At 46.2% G+C, this 20,298-nt stretch overlaps 1 protein-coding gene across 3 annotated transcripts in view; it reads right to left on the reverse strand.

Annotated features, from left to right (window-relative positions):
- Positions 1 to 5,829: 5,829 nt before the first annotated feature.
- The window catches only part of LOC116946267 (polyunsaturated fatty acid 5-lipoxygenase-like), a 32,616-nt gene continuing 18,147 nt past the window's right edge, over positions 5,830 to 20,298 (reverse strand). For 2 of the 3 annotated variants that reach the window (XM_076069927.1, XM_032961302.2), the window contains 7 exons: positions 17,504 to 17,623; positions 16,915 to 17,123; positions 15,913 to 16,228; positions 14,016 to 14,107; positions 11,780 to 11,871; positions 9,914 to 10,064; positions 5,830 to 9,404 (listed from right to left, as the gene is read on the reverse strand). In XM_076069927.1, the coding sequence (XP_075926042.1) occupies positions 9,237 to 9,404; positions 9,914 to 10,064; positions 11,780 to 11,871; positions 14,016 to 14,107; positions 15,913 to 16,228; positions 16,915 to 17,123; positions 17,504 to 17,623 (1,148 nt within the window). In that variant the 3' untranslated portion in view covers positions 5,830 to 9,236. Of the gene's footprint in view, positions 9,405 to 9,841; positions 10,065 to 11,779; positions 11,872 to 14,015; positions 14,108 to 15,912; positions 16,229 to 16,914; positions 17,124 to 17,503; positions 17,624 to 20,298 lie in introns of those variants that run through there. The other variant, XM_076069928.1, reaches the window with a different exon arrangement.

Below are 20,298 nucleotides of genomic sequence, written 5' to 3' on the forward strand. Positions count from 1 at the left end.
CTGCATGTGGATACATAGCTTCCTCTCGGGCCGCAGACAGAGGGTCAGAGTGGGCCGTCATTCATCCACAGCCCTGAGCCTCAGTACTGGCTCCCCCCAGGGCTGTCTACTGAGCCCCCTGCTCTACTCCCTCTACACACATGACTGTGCCCCCGTCCACCATAGCAACACCATTGTGAAGTTTGCTGATGACACCACAGTGGTGGGGCTCATCTCTGGGGGGAGATGAGTCTGCCTACAGGGACGAGGTGGAGCGGCTGACAGCGTGGTGCAGGGGCAACAACCTGCTCCTGAACACCGCAAAGACCAAGGAGCTCGTAATAGACTACAGGAGAAAGAAAACGGACACTCCACCACTAACCACCAACGGGGACTGTGTGGAGAGGGTGGCAGACTTCCGCTTCCTGGGAGTCCACATTGGGGGGGGGGCTGACCTGGAGCGCCAACACCTCTGAGCTACTGAAAAAGGCCCAGCAGAGACTTTACTTCCTGAGAATACTCAGGAAGAATAACATCACACAGAAACTGCTGGTGTCCTTCTACCGAGCCTCCATCGAGAGCATTCTTACATACTGCATCTGTGTTTGGTACACCAGCTGCACAGTGGCTCAGAGGAAAGCGCTGCAGAGGGTCATCAACACGGCCCAAAAAATCGCCGGGTGCTCTCTCCCCACACTGGAAGAACTACACAGCGACCGATGCATTAAAAAAGCGCAGAACATTATAAAGAACTCTTCTCACCCTGGACACTCTCTGTTTGAGCTGTTGCCATCAGGCAGACGATTCAGATCTGTCACAACAAGGACAAACAGATTCAAACACAGCCTTTATCCTACAGCAATTACCACACTCAATACTGCTAATTAATTATTAAGAAATACTGTTTACAATTTACTGTAAAACAGGGATGTGCAATGACAAAATGTACCTTTATGTGGGTATACTTTGGCAGTTTTTACATATAAAATGTATTGATAAATTTGTATTTTATTTTTATTTCTTTTATTTATTTAAATTTACGAATGATGCACTGACTGGTGAGCGCTTTAAATTTCGTTGTACTGGTGACAATTACAATAAAGGATCTATCAGTTGAGGACGTTCTTCGAATGGCCCGGGGAAATGATCTTGCAGTGGTGAATACCTACTTCCAGAAGCAGGAGGGACATTTGATGACCTACTAGAGATGGAGAGGCGAAGAGCTAGATATATTTTATGTTGGTGATGAGGAAGCACCTAAAACGAGTGAAGAACTGCAAAGTGATCCCTGGAGGGTTTTGTCTGACTGTATAACATTGACTACTTGTCACAGATTGCGTAGCGAAATGTGTTAGGAAGGGGGAGGTAAGAGAAAATAACTGTAGCAGGGTGAAGTGGTGGCGACGAAACAATGAGAAAGAAAACTTCTGCAGGCAAGATATGGATAACTTAATAAGCTTCAGTCCTAGGGGGAGTGAATGAAATATGAGAACAACTGGCGAGTGGAATAATTGAAAGCAGCAGGCAGTGCAAGTGGGAGTGAGCAAAGGCAGACAGATGCAACAGAAGGAAACGTGGTGGTGGAGTGATGAAGTGCAAAAGGCAACAAGAGAGAAAAATTCCAAGTTTAAGAAGTGGCAGAACACGAGAGAGAAGGACCATCTGGATGGATACCTGTGAGTGAGAAGAGAGGCACAGCGAGTGGTAGCAGTGACAAAAACAACAGCATTTGCACAACTCTATCGGAAGCTTGACAGCAAAGAAGGTGAGAAGATGGTATACCGTTTGGCAAGAGCCAGAGAGCGAAAGCTCAGGGACAGCGACCATGTGAAACTCGTTAAGAACAGTGAAGGACGAACAATCTTATATGAGATCAAGGTTCGAGAGAGATGGAAAGAGTAATTGAGAAGTTGCTGAATGTGGAAACCCCAAGATGCGACATGGTTAAGGAACATCCAGGAATTGAAGTAGTTGCAGATACTATAACCAGATACTATAACCAGGTACTATAACTAGATACTATAACCAGATTCTATAACCAGATACTATATCCAGATACTATAACCAGATACTATATCCAGATACTATAACCAGATACTATAACCAGATACTATAACCAAATTCTATAACCAGATACTATAACCAGATACTATAACCAGATACTATAGCCAGATACTATAACCAAATTCTATAACCAGATACTATACCCAGATACTACAACCAGATACTATAACCAGATACTATAGCCAGATACTATAACCAAATACTATAACCAGATACTATAGCCAGATACTATAACCAGATACTATAACCAAATACTATAACCAGATACTATAACCAGATACTATAACCAGATATTTTAGCCAGATACTATAACCAGATACTATAACCAAATACTATAACCAGATATTTTAGCCAGATACTATAACCAGATACTATAACCAAATACTATAACCAGATACTATAACCAGATACTATAACCAGATACTATAACCAAATACTATAACCAAATACTATAACCAGATACTATAACCAGATACTATAGCCAGATACTATGACCATATACTATAGCCAGATACTATAACCAAATACTATAACCAGATACTATAACCAGATACTATAACCAGATACTATAACCAGATACTATGGCCAAATACTATAACCAGATACTATAGCCAGATACTATAACCAGATACTATAGCCAGATACTATGACCAGATACTATAGCCAGATACTATAACCAGATACTATAACCAGATACTATAGCCAGAGAAGAGGTAGTGGAGGCTCTGGGGAGCATGAAACATCAAAAGGCAGTAGGGCCGGATGAGATTCCAATTAATGTGTTTAAATTAATGGGAGAAAAGGGTGTTGAAATATTGATGGGGCTGTTTGGGAAAATCTGGATGGAGAAGACAATGCCGGATGCGTGAAGAGATTATACAGTGGTTCCCATCTTTAAAGGGAAAGGTGATGTACACGAGTGTGGGAACTACAGAGGAATAGCATTGTTGAGTCACGCCATGAAACTCTGGAAAGGATCATGGGAAAGAGACTGAGGAAGCTGGTGGATATTGGCGAGAGTCAGTTTTGGATTCAGACGGGGAAGGTCAACAATGGGTGCAATCTTTGCACTGAGAGTATTTATGGAGAAGTTCAGAGAGAAGAAACGGGACCTGCATATGGTGCTTATTGATCTAGATAAAGCATACGACAGGGTGCCTAGATATCTCATCTGGTGGCGTATGAGAAGAGGTATTCCTGAGGTATATGTTCGGCTGATCCAGGATATGTATGAAGGAGGGAAAATGCACGTGCGAAGCAGCTGTGGGGTGTCGGAGAGCTTTCAAGTCAAAGCAGGAGAGAAGCGAGGATCTGCCCCGAGCCCCTTCCTGTTCATCTTGGTGCTGGACACACGAACGGGAAGTATTCAGACGGAGTCCCCCTGGTGTATGCTGTTTGCAGACAACATTGTGCAATGGGGTGAAAGCAGTGGAAGATGATTTGAAGATCTGGGTGCAAAATATTGAAGGGAATGGGTTGAGGGTCAGTCGGATAAAGACTGAATATATGGTTGGAAATTTCAGTATAAATAATGCAGAAGGATAGCAAATTGGAAGTCACCAGTTAATGGAGAAGAATGAGTTTAAGTGTGTGGGTGCAACGATGTGTGTTGAATGGATCACTAGAAGGAGAGATAAACACAAGAACAAGGGCTGGAAGGCTTAAATGGCGAGAGATGACTGGTGTGGTGTGCGATAAGAGGGTCCCAGTTTGGTTGAAGGGAAAAGTGTACAAGACGGTGGTGAGGCCCGTGCTGTTGTATGGGGCCGAGTGCTGCTGGGGCACAAGGAAGAGGGAGGACCAAGCTATGGCAGACACAGAGATGAAGATGTTGCGGTGGATGTTAGGTTCAACAAGAAAGAGATCAAGAGGAAGGCAGAAGCAGAGGTGGTGGAGCGATGTGGTGCGATGTGACACGGTGGCCCGAGGAGCAGAGAGAGATGGCGCAGGACAGGGCAGTGTGGAGAAGGTTGGCAAGGACAGCGGACACCCCCACATGACTGGGACAAACGCGTGGAAGAAGAAAGCTGAATTCAGTTGCCAGGTGAGATGCCACTGAGATTGTAAAGGGTAGTCCAGATAGCTAGTGACCCCAATTAAATTCTCTAAAACTTAATATTTTTAAAGTATGGTTTATGTAAAACAAGAATGAATATGCAAAGGAAAAAAATCATCGTAGGGGTAAATTAATTGAGGGGTCACGATACATCTGGACCGCTCTGTACACTATCTCAATTGTATTGAACATCTGGATGCATTCACAAGACACCTGGACCACCAAGTACATTATATACAGTGAGGGAAAAAGTATTTGATCCCCAGCTGATTTTGTACGTTTGCCCACTGACAAAGAAATGATCAGTCTATTATTTTAATGGTAGGTTTATTTGAACAGTGAGAGATAGAATAACAACAACAAAATCCAGAAAAACGCAAGTCAAAAATGTTATAAATTGATTTACATTTTAATGAGGGAAATAAGTATTTGACCCCTCTGCAAAACATGACTTAGTACTTGGTGGCAAAACCCTTGTTGGAAATCACAGAGGTCAGACGTTTCTTGTAGTTGGCCACCAGGTTTGCACACATCTCAGGAGGGATTTTGTCCCACTCCTCTTTTCAGATCTTCTCCAAGTCATTAAGGTTTCGAGGCTGACGTTTGGCAACTCGAACCTTCAGCTCCCTCCACAGATTTTCTATGGGATTGAGGTCTGGAAACTGGCTAGGCCACTCCAGGACCTTAATGTGCTTCTTCTTGAGCCACTCCTTTGTTGCCTTGGCCGTGTGTTTTGGGTCATTGTCATGCTGGAATACCCATCCACGACCCATTTTCAATGCCCTGGCTGAGGGAAGGAGGCTCTTACCCAAGATTTGACGGTACATGGCCCCGTCCATCGTCCCTTTGATGCGGTGAAGTTGTCCTGTCCCATTAGCAGAAAAACACCCCAAAGCATAATTTTTCCACCTCCATGTTGGACGGTGGGGATGGTGTTCTTGGGGTCATAGGCAGCATTCCTCCTCCTCCAAACACGGCGAGTTGAGTTGATGCCAAAGAGCTCCATTTTGGTCTCATCTGACCACAACACTTTCACCCAGTTGTCCTCTGAATCATTCAGATGTTCATTGGCAAACTTCAGACGGGCATGTATATGTGCTTTCTTGAGCAGGGGGACCTTGAGGGCGCTGCAGGATTTCAGTCCTTCACAGCGTGGTGTGTTACCAATTGTTTTCTTGGTGACTATGGTCCCAGCTGCCTTGGGATCATTGACAAGATCCTCCCGTGTAGTTCTGGGCTGATTCTTCACCGTTCTCATGACCATTGCAACTCCACGAGGTGAGATCTTGCATGGAGCCCCAGGCCGAGGGAGATTGACAGTTATTTTTGTTTCTTCCATTTGCGAATAATCGCACCAACTGTTGTCACCTTCTCTCCAAGCTGCTTGGCAATGGTCTTGTAGCCCATTCCAGCCTTGTGTAGGTCTACAATCTTGTCCCTGACATCCTTGGAGAGCTCTTTGGTCTTGGCCATGGTGGAGAGTTTGGAATCTGGTTGATTGATTGCTTATGTGGACAGGTGTCTTTTATACAGGTAACAAGCTGAGATTAGGAGCACTCCCTTTAAGAGTGTGCTCCTAATCTCAGCTCGTTATCTGTATAAAAGACACCTGGGAGCCAGAAATCTTTCCGATTGAGAGGGGGTCAAATACTTATTTCCCTCATTAAAATGCAAATCAATTTATAACATTTTTGACATGCGTTTTTCTGTTTTTTGTTGTTGTTATTCTGTCTCTCACCGTTCAAATAAACCAACCATTAAAATTATAGACTGATCATTTCTTTGTCAGTGGGCAAACGTACAAAATCAGCAGGGGATCAAATACTTTTTTCCCTCACTGTAAGTTGTAGTGAACGCCTGGATACATTCTCCCTGGCATGGTTACACATGCTCCTTCGGCAAAATGTTTAGAGCTCAGACCACACATGCTGCTTATAAAAATACCGTGCAGATAGTGGAAACATAGTCCCATGCTAGTTTTATGCCTTTTATTCAAAAGCAATTACACCAGAAATAAATTTGCTTAAACAAGCCACAACCCCCCAGGATATATATAAATACCAGTATATACAGAATACAATAGATTTCATTTAAAATTGTAACTTAAGCAGAGGAATAACCTGAACATCACGTGGCTGAATACGGTGTAATCAAAGGCAACTATATACACAAACATGCAATTTGTTGACCCAAGTCTTTCACCGAATGTAATTTTTTTTAGCCCGATACCATGGGAAATTCTAAAAAACACAAATAAGACAACAACTGCAATTACCAGCCGACAGACTCAATTGCTCCATTATAAAGTGAAATACTACTGCACATATGCTTGGTTTATCATATTTAAAAGCTGCGCTGTGACAAAACGTGTTTGGTCATTACTGCTATGATGGAATACGTTGCCTATAAATGACAATGTGTATCAAAAGACAAAATCTCCTGGTTCAGCCTTAAACTTAGATGGGAAAAGTTCTAGAATTGAGAGGCAATCATTCATTGAGCCTGGCCGAGTGGATGTGGCCATGAGTATGCCCCAGCCACCTTTGTCTTCCCACTGTTGCTGTTCAAACACTGTACCAGGTAGACATGTTCAAAGATAGTTCAACCCAAGAGAAATCCAGGTAACAGTTAATATTGAAGCACATACATCATGGCAGGACATTTGAAGCCAAGCTGGCGAGATCTATGCTACTATCTACGAGGTCACTGCTCCCAATACACACTTGGGTTGTTAAAATATATTTTTTTCTATACTGTTAACTGCTAAAAAAAAGAACCAGTACAAAATTGGTTACCGGTTTACCGCACGCAAAGGAATGTCTGTAACCGAGAAATGTGAGGATGTTTCCATAATGGTTATCGTAATGGACTTGAAATCCAGTTGAAGCAATGGGGCAAGTTTCAATCGGTGCATTCATTATTAAAGCTTCACTGTAATCGGTTAACGGTGAGTGAATTTAGAATCAGTTACCATCTTTTTTGTATAAAACAAGGTTACTGGTTACCGTTTAATAACTCTACGTATTTGCGTGCAGATCCATACACACCTAACTTTCATTGGACAGTGGCACAGCCCTAGCGCTAGGGCCGTACAGTTCGAATCCAGTGACTGCCCTGGTTATTACTGCCAGTGTAATAAACTAAACTTTTTTTTTTATTTGTCCAGGTAAGGCTATCACAAATGATAGCTCAACGAAGTGGCTTATCACGTGGGAATTAATAGTCGTCAAATACTCCAAATGTATGTTGTTTCCAAATGTGGAGGGAATAACCAGAGGACCCGGACAAAAATGAAAGAGACATGCAAACTCCAAATATATACCATTCAGGATTGGGATCAATCCCACAAGCTCCTGCATACCAGGCAAGGTAGTTAACATCTTGCCCCATAACCACGATAACACTACGCGCCGTCTGCTTCACAGTGGATGTTAAAGATCCCCTGACGCCATTCGCAAAGAGGAGGCCACTGTGTGCCAGTGTCAGTGTCCAAACTTGCAAAATTCTTAATTGACACCGCAAATTACTCAATTGGGTTAGTGCACAGTAATCATCGCCCTCTATAGCCCCAGGTCACTATGTCAAATGACATTAATCCTGGTCTCTTGAGCTTTCATCTGGTTAAACAAAACTAAACTTGAATATTCAGGGTTATGCATGTATGTTGAACTTATTTCGCACTGTTTGTTGCAAAGGGTGATCCATTTGCAGACACCCAATTGATTCTTCATGACCATGTTATCAACAGGCGATTGAAAATTGTCAAGGTGATAGCTCCATATCTTAGAGGAGAGTGTTAAAGGATTGTATAAGTGCATTGAGATTGGTGGTAGGTGTTTCCAGGTTTTTTAAAAATCAAATTATGTTTTCACTATAATTTCTCCATATTATTGTAGGCGGCGGGGGGGGGGGTATCTTTAATTGCTTCACTCTCTACGTAAGGGTTCCAGTGGCATGTGGCATTTTGTGCAATTAAAGGCTCACGTAAATATAATAACACTCTGCTCAAGAGTGACGAGTGAGCGTGGCAGTTATGCGCTCGTAATGACTCTACACAGGGAAATCGAGAGGCTTAATGAGGCTTGTTTGATATTCTGAAAGCTCCTGGCGTTACGGCCCATGAATACCAATTACCATGTTAGGGAAACATGAACGCGGAGGGCTGGCTCATAGTGGGAGGAGAGATTAATGGAGTTCATTCATGTAACGCGTTGTGCGAGAGAGCTCATAAAGAAAATATAGAGCGGTGCTAACGGCTGCCTCGGTAACCAGGCGAGCGCCCCAATCCTCGGTGGTTTTAACATTACATCAAATGCAAAGGCGGTTATTGCCAATCCGTGCACAGTGTATTCGTTGCTCGGCGTAGCCGGTGGAATATATGGCTTATATGACACGCTTAGTTGCTGGGAAACTTATTACATAGGCAATGGCATAGGCACGTTTGAAGATGCTCTAATTATATTCTTGGTTCTTTCGGTAAAGTCACGGTGAAGAAAATGTTATTGTTTTATGTATATATTTTATTATTTTATTGTTTCCCTTCAACGTGACTTTACCGAAAGAACCAAGAATATGAATTACTGCAGTCACGAAAGCTTGAAATCAAAAGAGACTCTTATTGTTCGGTAGGTGCAGCCAATCACTGTTGCTTTGTCTGCCTTCCCCTGAATATCCGTGCTTTCAATGAAACATCTGGTGCAGCGTGCCAACACCTGCAGGACAAGAGTTCCCGTGCTGGCCATAATAGGTGACCGCTAAGCGTGCTTGTTTTGAGAGAGACGGGAAGGTCTCTTTACATGTGCATGTTTGTAAGCTTGTAGGTGTATCTGAATGCGAACACTTTTGCATACGGACACTTTTGTTTAAAGAAACTTGCTGTTATTCAGCTTCTTTGCCTTAGTCACTGATCAGGTCAAGGGTCAGGCTAGACTCCCATGTGGAATTGGCCTAATGCGGTCAGGCATATGTTTTACTAACGTCCAATGAACTTGTGTTATTTTATTTAAGTTTTTCTTCCGGTTCCGTTCCGATGACATACGGAATGAGAAAGGGTTAAGAGGCATGCACCACATTCTGTTAAACAGAGTGTTTGCAGTTCATTGAGATCCATGGACAAGTAACCGCTCTTTCACTATGCTTAAATGTCGGTGCTGCTTGCAACATTTTCCGGATCCAGATATGGGTACGGAACTTTCCCCACTGCCTCCAACCGTGCGTTTCTCTCTTTGATTTCGCACGACAGCTTGTGCAGATGAGCTTGAAAGTCGTTTTGGATGCCCGGAAACTCGTCTCCGATTGCGTTGAGCTGAAATACACAGCAGGGGAATGGCTGTGAGGTCATGCTCAAATGTCAAGAGAGCCGTCGGAAATTCTAAACAACCTTACTGTGTTTCATTCATTCGGCATTCTGTAGGGCGGGTGAACTGCGAGGTGCATAAGAATAAACATGTCTTGTCCATTTCACTTACGACTTTGATGCATGTGTGTCTCCTGGATGGAGATTTATTTTTGAGTGAGCACCAGGCATGTCACGAAGCATCGATTCATTGATTATAGGTTACTCGTGCTTTACGGCAAACATGCATCGAATCACGTGTTTAATAATTAATTATCTTCAGTTTAGGTAAACGTTTTCTGATGTTACACTTAGTGCAACAAAACTGCAAGATTTCAATTCATTCCGAATTTGCACAATTACAAATCTGCTGAGCTCGGTTCAACAATGTGGATTTTCGCCACCCCGCCCCCCCCCCCGCCCCCGCAACATTGTTGTTAAAGCGCGACCCTGGAGGAGTGTGACTGGTGGAGCCTCACCTTGGTGAGGGGCACGAGCGATGGCATGGACAGGATGTGCGAGAAGAGGATCTGGAACATGGAGACGCCGATGTCGGGCAGCGCGCTCGCAATGAAGTCCCACGTGATGTCCTCGTCCCCCTCCGGCATGAACTTGGTCAGCTGCTCGGGGCTGTGAGCACACGCGGCAGGAGAGGCACGGGCAACGGGCACCCACACGGTCACAGAAAAAAACGACGTTGAAACAACGGCAAAGGTACAGCCCTGCAAATCTAGAGGGCATTCGGTCGACTCGTCTGTGTTGACCAGACTTGTTGGAAGAGGTGGGGTGTACCCTCGCTTCACCCCACAACATGACCTGGCGACCGACTGACTGCCCTGTACCCATTTATTCTGCTGGGTGGGCAGAAACATTTGCACCGTTGTTTTCATCTTCTGAGCCGGAACATTTGAATCAAGCCAATGCATGTTCAACGCGCTAACAATTTACACCACAGCAGACTCCCTTACAGTTGTTAGTGCATCGCAAACAACTAGGAGCATTAGAAAGTGTTACAGTTACATGATATCAAGTTGCATTAGGCATGGACTGTGAGGTGGCCAAGAGATGGCAGTACAGCCAGGGATTCTTAAATATGTCTGTGCGGAGCGCTTAAGAGTCACTCATATGCATGGGATTTATCCATACAATAGAGCCCTAACAGCTTTTTAGGCCCTTCTTGCTGAGATAAGTAAACATATAAAATTCACCCAACTTCCCAAAGCAGAAACCTGAAAAAGATTATTGTGAGACTCAGTGAGGTTTTCCAATCTAATCACATAATTATAAGATGCAACTAATCCACACTACACCGAGTTGCAATGGTGTGAGCTTAGACACCCATGCAATTGTGTTAAACCACCACAAAACATAACTGAGGAGCACTGGCACAATGGTTTGTACAATGTGCTCTGAACTCGGTGACCTAATTTCGATTCCTGGCCACGGTTAACATCAGTGGCGAGTAATATACGAATCGGTTCTGGGTGCCTCTGTACCAGTGTTTCTTAACCGTTACTGCAGCCTTGCACCCATGTGGTCTTAATCGTTAAAACAAATGTATAATGTTAATACATACGTGGGGTTTGATGAAACAAAGTAGTTTTACTTACGTGCCCGTGGTTAATTTGTGTTTCGAAGATTTACCTTCTAAAAAAGATCTGGCATGTCTCGGACCCCCAGAAAGGGCATCTCGCACCCCCAGGGGGTGCGTGCACCCCAGGTTAACACATTCCTGCGGAGGGAGCTGGTAGGAATGTTGGGTTGCTCGGTCAATGGCCAGGGTCAACGGTGGCACCACGTGGTGTATTCCGCAAATATGTCCGACTGTGAGGGCGGGCACAAGCCGGCGTGAGTAAGTTAAACGTTGAGTTTTATAAGGGCACCACGGGGTGACCAGCCCCTCCCCACCCAGCCCCACCCCTCCCACCCCCCACCCAGCCCCACCCTCCTCACCCAGCCCCTCCCCACCCTCCCCACCCAGCCCCTCCCCACCCTCCCTACCCAGCCCCACCCTCCCCACCCACCCCTCTCCACCCTCCCCTCCCCACCCTCCCCTCTCCACCCAGCCCCACCCCCCCCCCCCGCCGTGGGCTGCTGGTGTAACCAGGAGGTTCCTACCAGTAAAAACCACTGCTCTATACCAACTCTCAATGACCACCGGAGACAATTTGTTTACATGTAGTTCTTTTCTCTTCCGGCATTGCGAGATATTCTCCTTCTCACGGAATGCCCTGGGTTTTCCTGTCTCAGCGGTTTGTAATCCCAAGTTTAACTCGACCCGGAGATTGTTACCGTTGAGAGAGGCCGACGCAGTGCTTTGGTATCGTGTTCGGGGCCCGGCTTACCGTGGTGGGACGTACGCGTAGTAATCCCACTGGGGAAAGTTAACGGCAGAGTGCTGAGCGCTGGCCGTGAAGATGATGTTAGTCAGGCATTCCTACGACAGAGAGGACAGGCACACACCACTTTGTCCAATGACATCATTTACTTCTTAAGAACCTGGCCAGTTTGTGATGTGGCTCGAGCACTTGATACGCAGCCGAGAGGTTCCAAGTTTAAAGCCTTGTGTGTTGGCGCAAATTGTGATGCGTGGCTTTGGAGGCTCGGGTTGGTAGATCATCTGTTTAGAACTGATTTTGTGTGTTTAGTGTGTTGTTTTTCCCTGCGGACCTCGGTATTAGCACAGTTGGCTACGTATGGTGCGTAAGACGTTCAACATACCTACATACATAGACTCACACAGAGACCCAAAGACTCACAGAGACCCAAAGACTCACACAGAGACGCAAAGACTCACACAGAGACCCAAAGACTCACACAGAGACCCAAAGACTCACACAGAGAGCCAAAGACTCACAAAGAGACCCAAAGACTCACATAGACCCAAAGACTCACACAGAGACCCAAAGATTCACAAAGAGACCCAAAGACTCACACAGAGACCCAAAGACTCACAAAGAGACCCAAAGACTCACAAAGAGACCCAAAGACTCACACAGAGACCCAAAAACTCACACAGAGACACAAAGACTCACAAAGAGACCCAAAAACTCACACAGAGACCCAAAGACTCACAAAGAGACCCAAAGACTCACAAAGAGACCCAAAGACTCACACAGAGACCCAAAGACTCACACAGAGACCCAAAGACTCACACAGAGACCCAAAGACTCACACAGAGACCCAAAGACTCACACAGAGACCCAAAAACTCACACAGAGACCCAAAGACTCATAAAGAGACCCAAAGACTCACACAGAGACCCAAAGACTCACAAAGAGACGCAAAGACTCACAAAGAGACCCAAAGACTCACACAGAAACCCAAAAACTCACACAGAGACCCAAAGACTCACACAGAGACCCAAAGACTCACACAGAGACCCATAGTGTGTTGTCCTTATCCTCACACCTCTGATTAGCAGAGTTGGCTACGTACGGTGCGAAAGAAGTTCAACGTACATGCATCTTATCTTTTTGTGAACTTCCAAACCTGTGCGGTGGCCACGAGATGGCATTAATAGCAAAGTGGGTTTTTCCAAATCGACTAACTGTGGCACTCATTTATACTGCCCGGAGAACAGTAGTGGTGGAATAAAATAAACTTGCCCCATTGTTTCAACTTCGCACCAGGAGACCCAACAGGGTCAGACCTCTGAATCGTCCATGGTCCAAGTCCATTGTTCCCACCATTACACCACAGCAGTATCCCGAGTATCACGATCATTGTTACGAATTATAGTTATGATGAACTCAGCCCATCATCTGTCTAGGATGGTTGAAATGAGTACCACTTTATGGAAAGTCAATAAGTGTTGACCTTGGAAAAGCCTTTCCCCCCTCCATGATGGGATTGTGGAATTTGCACTGCCAACACATAGAAGATGCCTACGCCTATGTCACGCAAGCCACATCTTAGTTTAGTTCGTATCATTCTGCAGCTGCGCCTCTGCAATGTGTGTAATGCGCGCCACCCGCAGTACCACCTGCACGAGAGATGGCCAACACTAGGCCCGCGGGACACGCAACAGTCCCGTCATTCAGTGTCAGTCAGCAAATGCATGCAATGCCTGTTATCCAATTATCAGTCGGATGGAGACGAACGATCAGTGGGTAAAGATGGAACGTGTCTGGACTGTGAGGTGAAGAGTTGCCATTTTATTGTACGTAGCATATTCAAATATGTACATTGGTAATGGTTGGTATTCCATAAAACATTATTTCAAGCCCTGCTTGTCCATCTGTTATCAAGTCTGTGAACCTACAATGCATACGTCAACTCATTTGCACAATAATGCTAACGTAAAAAAAACGCCACTTTTTTCAAATTTTCTTGCTGTGGTTTTCACACCTGATGATGATTGCTTGTGTTGCAGTTGAAACGTCGTGAGAATTTTATTGTTTTATATTGTTATTATTTTATTGTTTCCCTTCTACGTGACTTTACTGAACGAACCAAGAATATAATGCACGTTATGTTCATCTATAATTCATTTATTCTGCATTTAGTCTGTCCGCTAACCTATCGACTTCAATTGTGCCGTGTGACTCGGTGAACACATCGAACTGTCGGAGTTCTTACCATCAGAAGCTCTCTGTTGGTGATGGGAGACGGAAACCCAGTCACGTTGCCTCTCCTACGATCGGCCAGGGCGGCTGCAAAATCCTGCAGGCCTGTAACACATACGGACAACGTGCAAAGCACGGTGATGCACGCACTCATGACTGCTCTGCTGTGGGGTGATGGGGAATCGTCATCTAAACCCACAGCACATTGGTTGTTCCTGATGCAAAGTGCGGTGGCTGTCCCGTTTCTTTGTGTTGCGTTAACAAAATAATAATACTTTCCATTACCTTGCAGGATTTGATCTTTCTACAGATAAATATGAATGCGACGTCCAAACCTGCTGGGCTATGAGGTCGTTTGTACGTAGCATTTGAGGAAATTGTTTGATGGACTATCCGTATGGATTTTCGAGTATTATCCCGTCATAGGTGTAGGTATTTCCCAGACACTCTTTGTGTCCTCCCATATGTTAAAATAATTATAAACAAGTTGCCCATACAGCCCATGGCAGACGAGTCTTACAACCTAATGAGGTTATATCTGGATAAATAAAATATATATTTTTGACTGAGCACCCGACTTAATTTTTGGTCCCAAGTTTAAATCTCTGCTGTAGGGAAATTCACACAATCACACCGTGTGTATCATCTTTCTCAGTCTTATTGAGAGTCTTATTCAGAGGCTGGCATTTGCCAACAGCAATGTGGAATTTACATCACTGGCTTAATCAATGCTACTCGACACACGTGTTGGTCATGAAGACTCTTCGCTTATTTTATTTAGAAGGCGATGAAGTGGTTTCCCACCCAATTGAACCTCGGGTGGCACTCACGTCCCGTTGGATTCCAGAGTCAGTGGTGGGAATTCCACATTCATATGATAGCTGACTTATCAAAAAAGTGGCACTCAATTTCATTGACCCTGGATGAATAAAAGGTTAAGTCAACGACCCTTGATCAGGATTTTATCTCTCAATCTTTTCACAGCTAGCCATGTGTTCTACTCCCACACCAAGCTGCCACATTGTATAATGTAATACGGAAGTTGCACAGCAAAGACTCGCAGTCACAATAAAAAAAAATTCTGGAGGGTTCTACATTAGTCTGCTTAGCCAATACCTTTTTTTAGAAGAGTAGTGTTATTGTCACATGGACAGTAACCAAATTCAATCTTGATTTGAAGCTTTCGTGACTGCAGGAATCCATACTCTTTGGTTCTTTCGGTAAAGTCACGAAGGTAGAAAAAAATAATAATAGATCACGACGTTTCGATCGCAACACAAGCAATCGTCATCAGGTGGTACAACCACAGCAGGAACAAACTGCTGACCCCCTCCAGTGCTGCTGCGGTGGCCCACTTTACTCCAGGGACTCGGGTGCTGCTGCGGGGTCAACTTTCTGTCCCGCCTCCTTCCCCCCCCCCCCTTTCTCTCTCCCCCACTACTGCCGAGGCCTCTAAAACCTCGTGCCGCGGCAAATCTCTCGCCTACTTTTTTTCTTGCTGTGGTTGTCCCACCTGATGACGATTGCTTATGTTGGGATCGAAACGTCGTGACCTGTATAGTTTTCTACCTACGTGACTTTACCGAAAGAACCAAGGAGTATAGTAACCAAATTACCCGGAAATATATCCCACACTTATGACGGACTGGCACTCAAAGATAAAGAGTGGAACGAATCTATTGCCCTCGGTGCTGCGTATTGTGGGGCACCATGTCAAATGTTTCCATCCGCGTGCGATGAGACCAAAGCGTCCGGCACATGAAGCAAAGTGCTGAACAACGAGCCAAGCAACATCAATGCAACCCGAACAAACATCGGGAAGCTACTACACAGCCCGGCCACGAAAACCCAAGCTGTCGTCATCGTCCAGAAGCTGATGCGCCCTCCCCGCGGCTGGCACGCGCGCTCACCCTTGTCGTGCAGCACATCGGCATCCGTGTGGTAGTGGCGGCACACAACCTCCCGCACGTACGCGCCCAGCACGTGCCACAGCTTGAACCCGTCGTCGCGGTACAGGAAGTCCTCGAGTCCGTCGTCGCGGGCCTCGTCGAACCCGCGGTTGTGCAGCTCGCGCGGGAAGCTCCACTCCATGAAGTCGTAGCGCTGGAAGCTCGCGACGGCGAGCCGCAGGCCGCCCACCGTGCCCACTGCGAACGTGGAGTTGGTGAGCGGGCCCACGGCCGCGATGAGCGTGTGGCGCGCCACGTAGTTGATGCCGATCGTGTCCTGCGCGACGGCGGGGCGGCAGCGCGAGAGCGATCGATGGCGCCGGCTGGCCTCGGTGGTCTGTGTGCAAGTCGCTTACGGGCACGGCGGGGGTCTGCTTGATCTGGCACGGTGGCGCTGTGGTTGGAGTGCACGGCTCGCGGCCGATTTCGAATTTGTCAGCACTGTCCTAGCCGCCCCGTCACGCGGGAGAGTAATGATCGCCTCCTAACGGGCGAACAGATATTTTCCATTCTCAGAACTGAAATTTGAGCAAATTGAGTGCAGAACGGGTGTGTGGTCATCAACTCGCTATACTTGAAAACCCAGTTCAAGGACAGGTGGCTGCCTGGATTTGAACCCAGGATCCTGGCAGTGCCAGCTCAGTGCTCTGACCTCTGAGCTACCCAACCACCTCCGTCGGTACGTTATAGTGTTTAATTTATTTTGCATGCATGTTGATTTTCTTTCGCACCGCACGTCGCCAACCGTGCTAATCGGAGGTAACCAGGTAAGAATCCGAGGGCCCTGGATAGTCTCATTTGCAAAAGCGATCTGGGCCACCGAAATGACAAACGCGCGGCGTTCACCCTGCCTCTGAGCCACCGGGCGGATTATTCGGCGAACAGGCAAGGAAACAAATATGGGTCTCGGCCCGACATTGATTGCGCGCGTGAGTTGAGCGCTGCCCTCTCAGGTCCCCGTACCGTGCAGTGTGGGCGCAGGAGGCGGCCCAGGACGTGCTTGGGCCCCAGGTAGTTGTGCACGGCAATGGCGAAGGGCTCCATGAGCAGGTGGGTGAGCGCCAGGTGCGACACAAACTGGTGCATCTGGTTTTCGGCGCAGCCCACGTGGATCTTGGCGAAGAGGTAGCGGTACGGAGGGCTCCTCCGTGTGTACACCACGTTCTTGCCGGCTGTGGCACGGAACGAAAATGTGGAATTTGATGAGCGTGGTGGTGGTGCTGGGGTTTGTGGTTTAAACGCATCCTAATACCATTACCTCGCATGATTTATAATAATGTTGCTATGCGTAGTACTAGCAGTTACGCGCAAATAGGAATTGTTTTTACTTTATGTAGCTTTACAATTCATATATCGCATTTTAAAAAAAACAGACCTCAAACAGCCGAGCTGGTCGTTGCCAACAATGGAGTGTGACATTGTGCATGGGTGGTGTTGGTGGTGGTAAAGCAGGAGAGAGAAGGAATTGAATATATAGGGGGAGGGGGTGGGACACCACAACTACAGCAGTCCCAGGCCCTCGACGTGGGCGTGTGTCGCCAGCGGAGCTCACGGGGATTGCGAGTGAGCTGGATGCCGAGAGGCATGAGTCGGCCCGTTCCGTCCGGACACATCTCACGGTACAGCAGCACCACGGGCGCGTAGAACTTCTTCTCCTGGTGCAGCGGGATGTCTGTGGTGTCGCGCACGCGAGCGGGCACCCATCGACGATTAGCTCCCACTTCAAGGGCATTTCGCCGGGCACACTACGACGGTCACACATCTCTCTTCCCCACTGTGTGGGGTGAGCCGTGCCGAAGGCTCAGGAGGTGGCAGGGGTTGTCTTAAGGCTTAAAACTCTGCCTGGGACAACACCAAACACACAGGCCCTATTTTGCTGTCTGCCATTCGTCATACCGACTGTGTTACTTTTTGCGAGTGAAAATCGCCTTCGTGGTTTATTTTGGCTCCCTTGAGCCCTCTGGCTAGAAACGTTCATTGAAATTGAAGCTTGTTTCAGAATTACATCCATTCTTAGTTTACTGTGGATAGGGAGTTTATTTACTTATTTAAATTCAAATGTCCAGGAACAAAGTATAAAGCAATATGTACTTATAGTATACTTGTAGAATGTTTATTTGAATATGTCTTTAACTAAAATACAATAAACGCAAATATTACGCTGGCACAGCTTACGAATATTGTTGGACAAATCACCCTTTGTAGCACCGGATCTGTTGCTGATGCCCTTTAGATTAAGTGCTAATTGTAGGATAATTTGACCTCAGGGTGACCCATGGCACGTTCACTTACCCGTTTGCGGATTTTTATATGTTTGGCACAATTTTAGATTTTATTTATATATCCATATTTTTAAAATATTTAAATTGGTTATGTGTTAATACTTTTAATTGTTTCCACACAACATTTAACAATTTGAACATATTTGTTCATATTAATCTTAGCATTTTTAAGTTTCAACATGACGTTCCATATTATTTAAATGTAAATATTTTGAAATAAATATTCTCGAAAGTAAATTACGTGACAGAATTTTTGTCGGGATAGTCATACTAAAGAAGCGATGTCACTTACTGTGGCATTGCATTTTTAGATCAATTAAAGACAACATTAATTTTCAGATTATCCTATATGATCTGTCTAGGCCTAATTTTCTGATTCATCTGAAAACCAGCACCACATCCTCACAACTGATATAAATATGTATGAAGACAAAGACCCGTGTAGCCTTAACAGACTGGAGGAGCAAGTGCTGTTTTCGAGCACCTATGAAGGCCGGCACGGCACACAAGAAGGAGTGTGTGGCCAGCACCACGCCCGGCCGCCTTTGTCTCCCCAGTGGCGATGTTTACACACCACACCAGGTACTCATTTGAGGCTGAGTCGACATAGGGGACGCCCAAGACCAGATCAGATAATCGTCACTGGTGTTGGCCATGAGCAGGAATCGAACTCGGGTCGCCGGGTTCATAGTGCAGCACGCTAACCAGCGACACTACCGCTCCCACCTAAATACGTATCTTATATATATACATACACACAAAATATAATTACATTAGCGAACTTCAACGCATGCAGCAGGTACCCTGGTAATTATTAAGCCCTATTTTGTTGGCATCATATCTCAGTTCAGTACCAACCACACAATTCCACTGCTGCCCATACACTGTGACCATCACGCAGATGTCTATATCTATTGATGTGCTCCAATGGGTAACCTTTTTATTTTTATAATTTATCCCGCGTCTGGATGAACAATCCACTCACACAACAGGGCAAGCCGTTGTGTTTGAGAACGGTCTGTGGAAGTTGATATCACAGAGCTACCTCAGAGATCCATACAAGATACACTCTGGGCCCTCACACAGTAGAGGGGCAACACTTTACCACCAGTTTAACACGGAGTAGGCTTTCGCGACCAATATTATCCATTATAGAGATTTTTTTGGGTTAGATCGCGTAAATATAAATGTGTCGTTAAACCCGCCACCACCGGACACAGCCAACTAAAAAGGTTTGTCACGTAAACAGAACATGCCAATCCGTTACTAGTGTAGTGGTGTAAAAGGGGTCGCAATGGCGTTAGCGCCAACTGCTGTCACGAGAGTGGAAATGCACGGCAGGAGTCTCTCTCTGCCACCAGAATAGGGCTGACATGGAAGCGGGCCATAGGGGGCATAGTTCTGGTGAAGGTCGGAGAAGGAGCAAGTGAGGACGTGGTACACTGTGTGAACCCGAGAGGGCACGTGACCAGGGTAGCGAGGGGGTCCGAAAGGGGGCTCGGGGGGGGGACACGTGATGAGGGCCGATAATCTTCTGGAGAGATCCAGAAGGGGGCGTGGCCGAGGGCGGGGCAAGGCCACGCTCAGCGGCATAAAAGCCGGGGTCCTGGGGGCGATCGGGGCTCTCTGGGGGAAGTCGGCGCGCCCTATGGTCCCCGCTCTTCGGCCTTCGCTCCGGGTCGTCGGTCGCATACGAGACGGGATGGTCGGCAGTACGTTACTGACCGATCTTGTTGTGTAGTTGCCCTGTTGGGGTCTAGTGAACCGTTGTAACGTTAGGGCCGTGTAACAAACGTGTTGCCTCCAAGTTCAAGTGTGTGCCTCCATGAAGAACACTACACTAGTAAAGCACACCAGTGTGTTGGAGAGTAAATCCAGATTTCCGGTTACGTGACAAACCTTACTAATTGGCTGTGTCGGGTGGTGGCGGGTTTAACGACACATTTGTATTTACGCGATCCAACCCAAAAAGGCTCTATTTTGGACTTTCCCACCAGCTCTCCGCACTTGAGAGTGAGGTTCGTGGTGTGACAGTCAACCCAATCATTCAAAAACACAATCCCAG

This window comes from Petromyzon marinus, chromosome 26 (genome assembly GCF_048934315.1).
Source record: "Petromyzon marinus isolate PM22_M1 ecotype Great Lakes invasive population chromosome 26, UKy_Petmar_22M1.pri1.0, whole genome shotgun sequence".
NCBI lineage: Eukaryota > Metazoa > Chordata > Hyperoartia > Petromyzontiformes > Petromyzontidae > Petromyzon > Petromyzon marinus.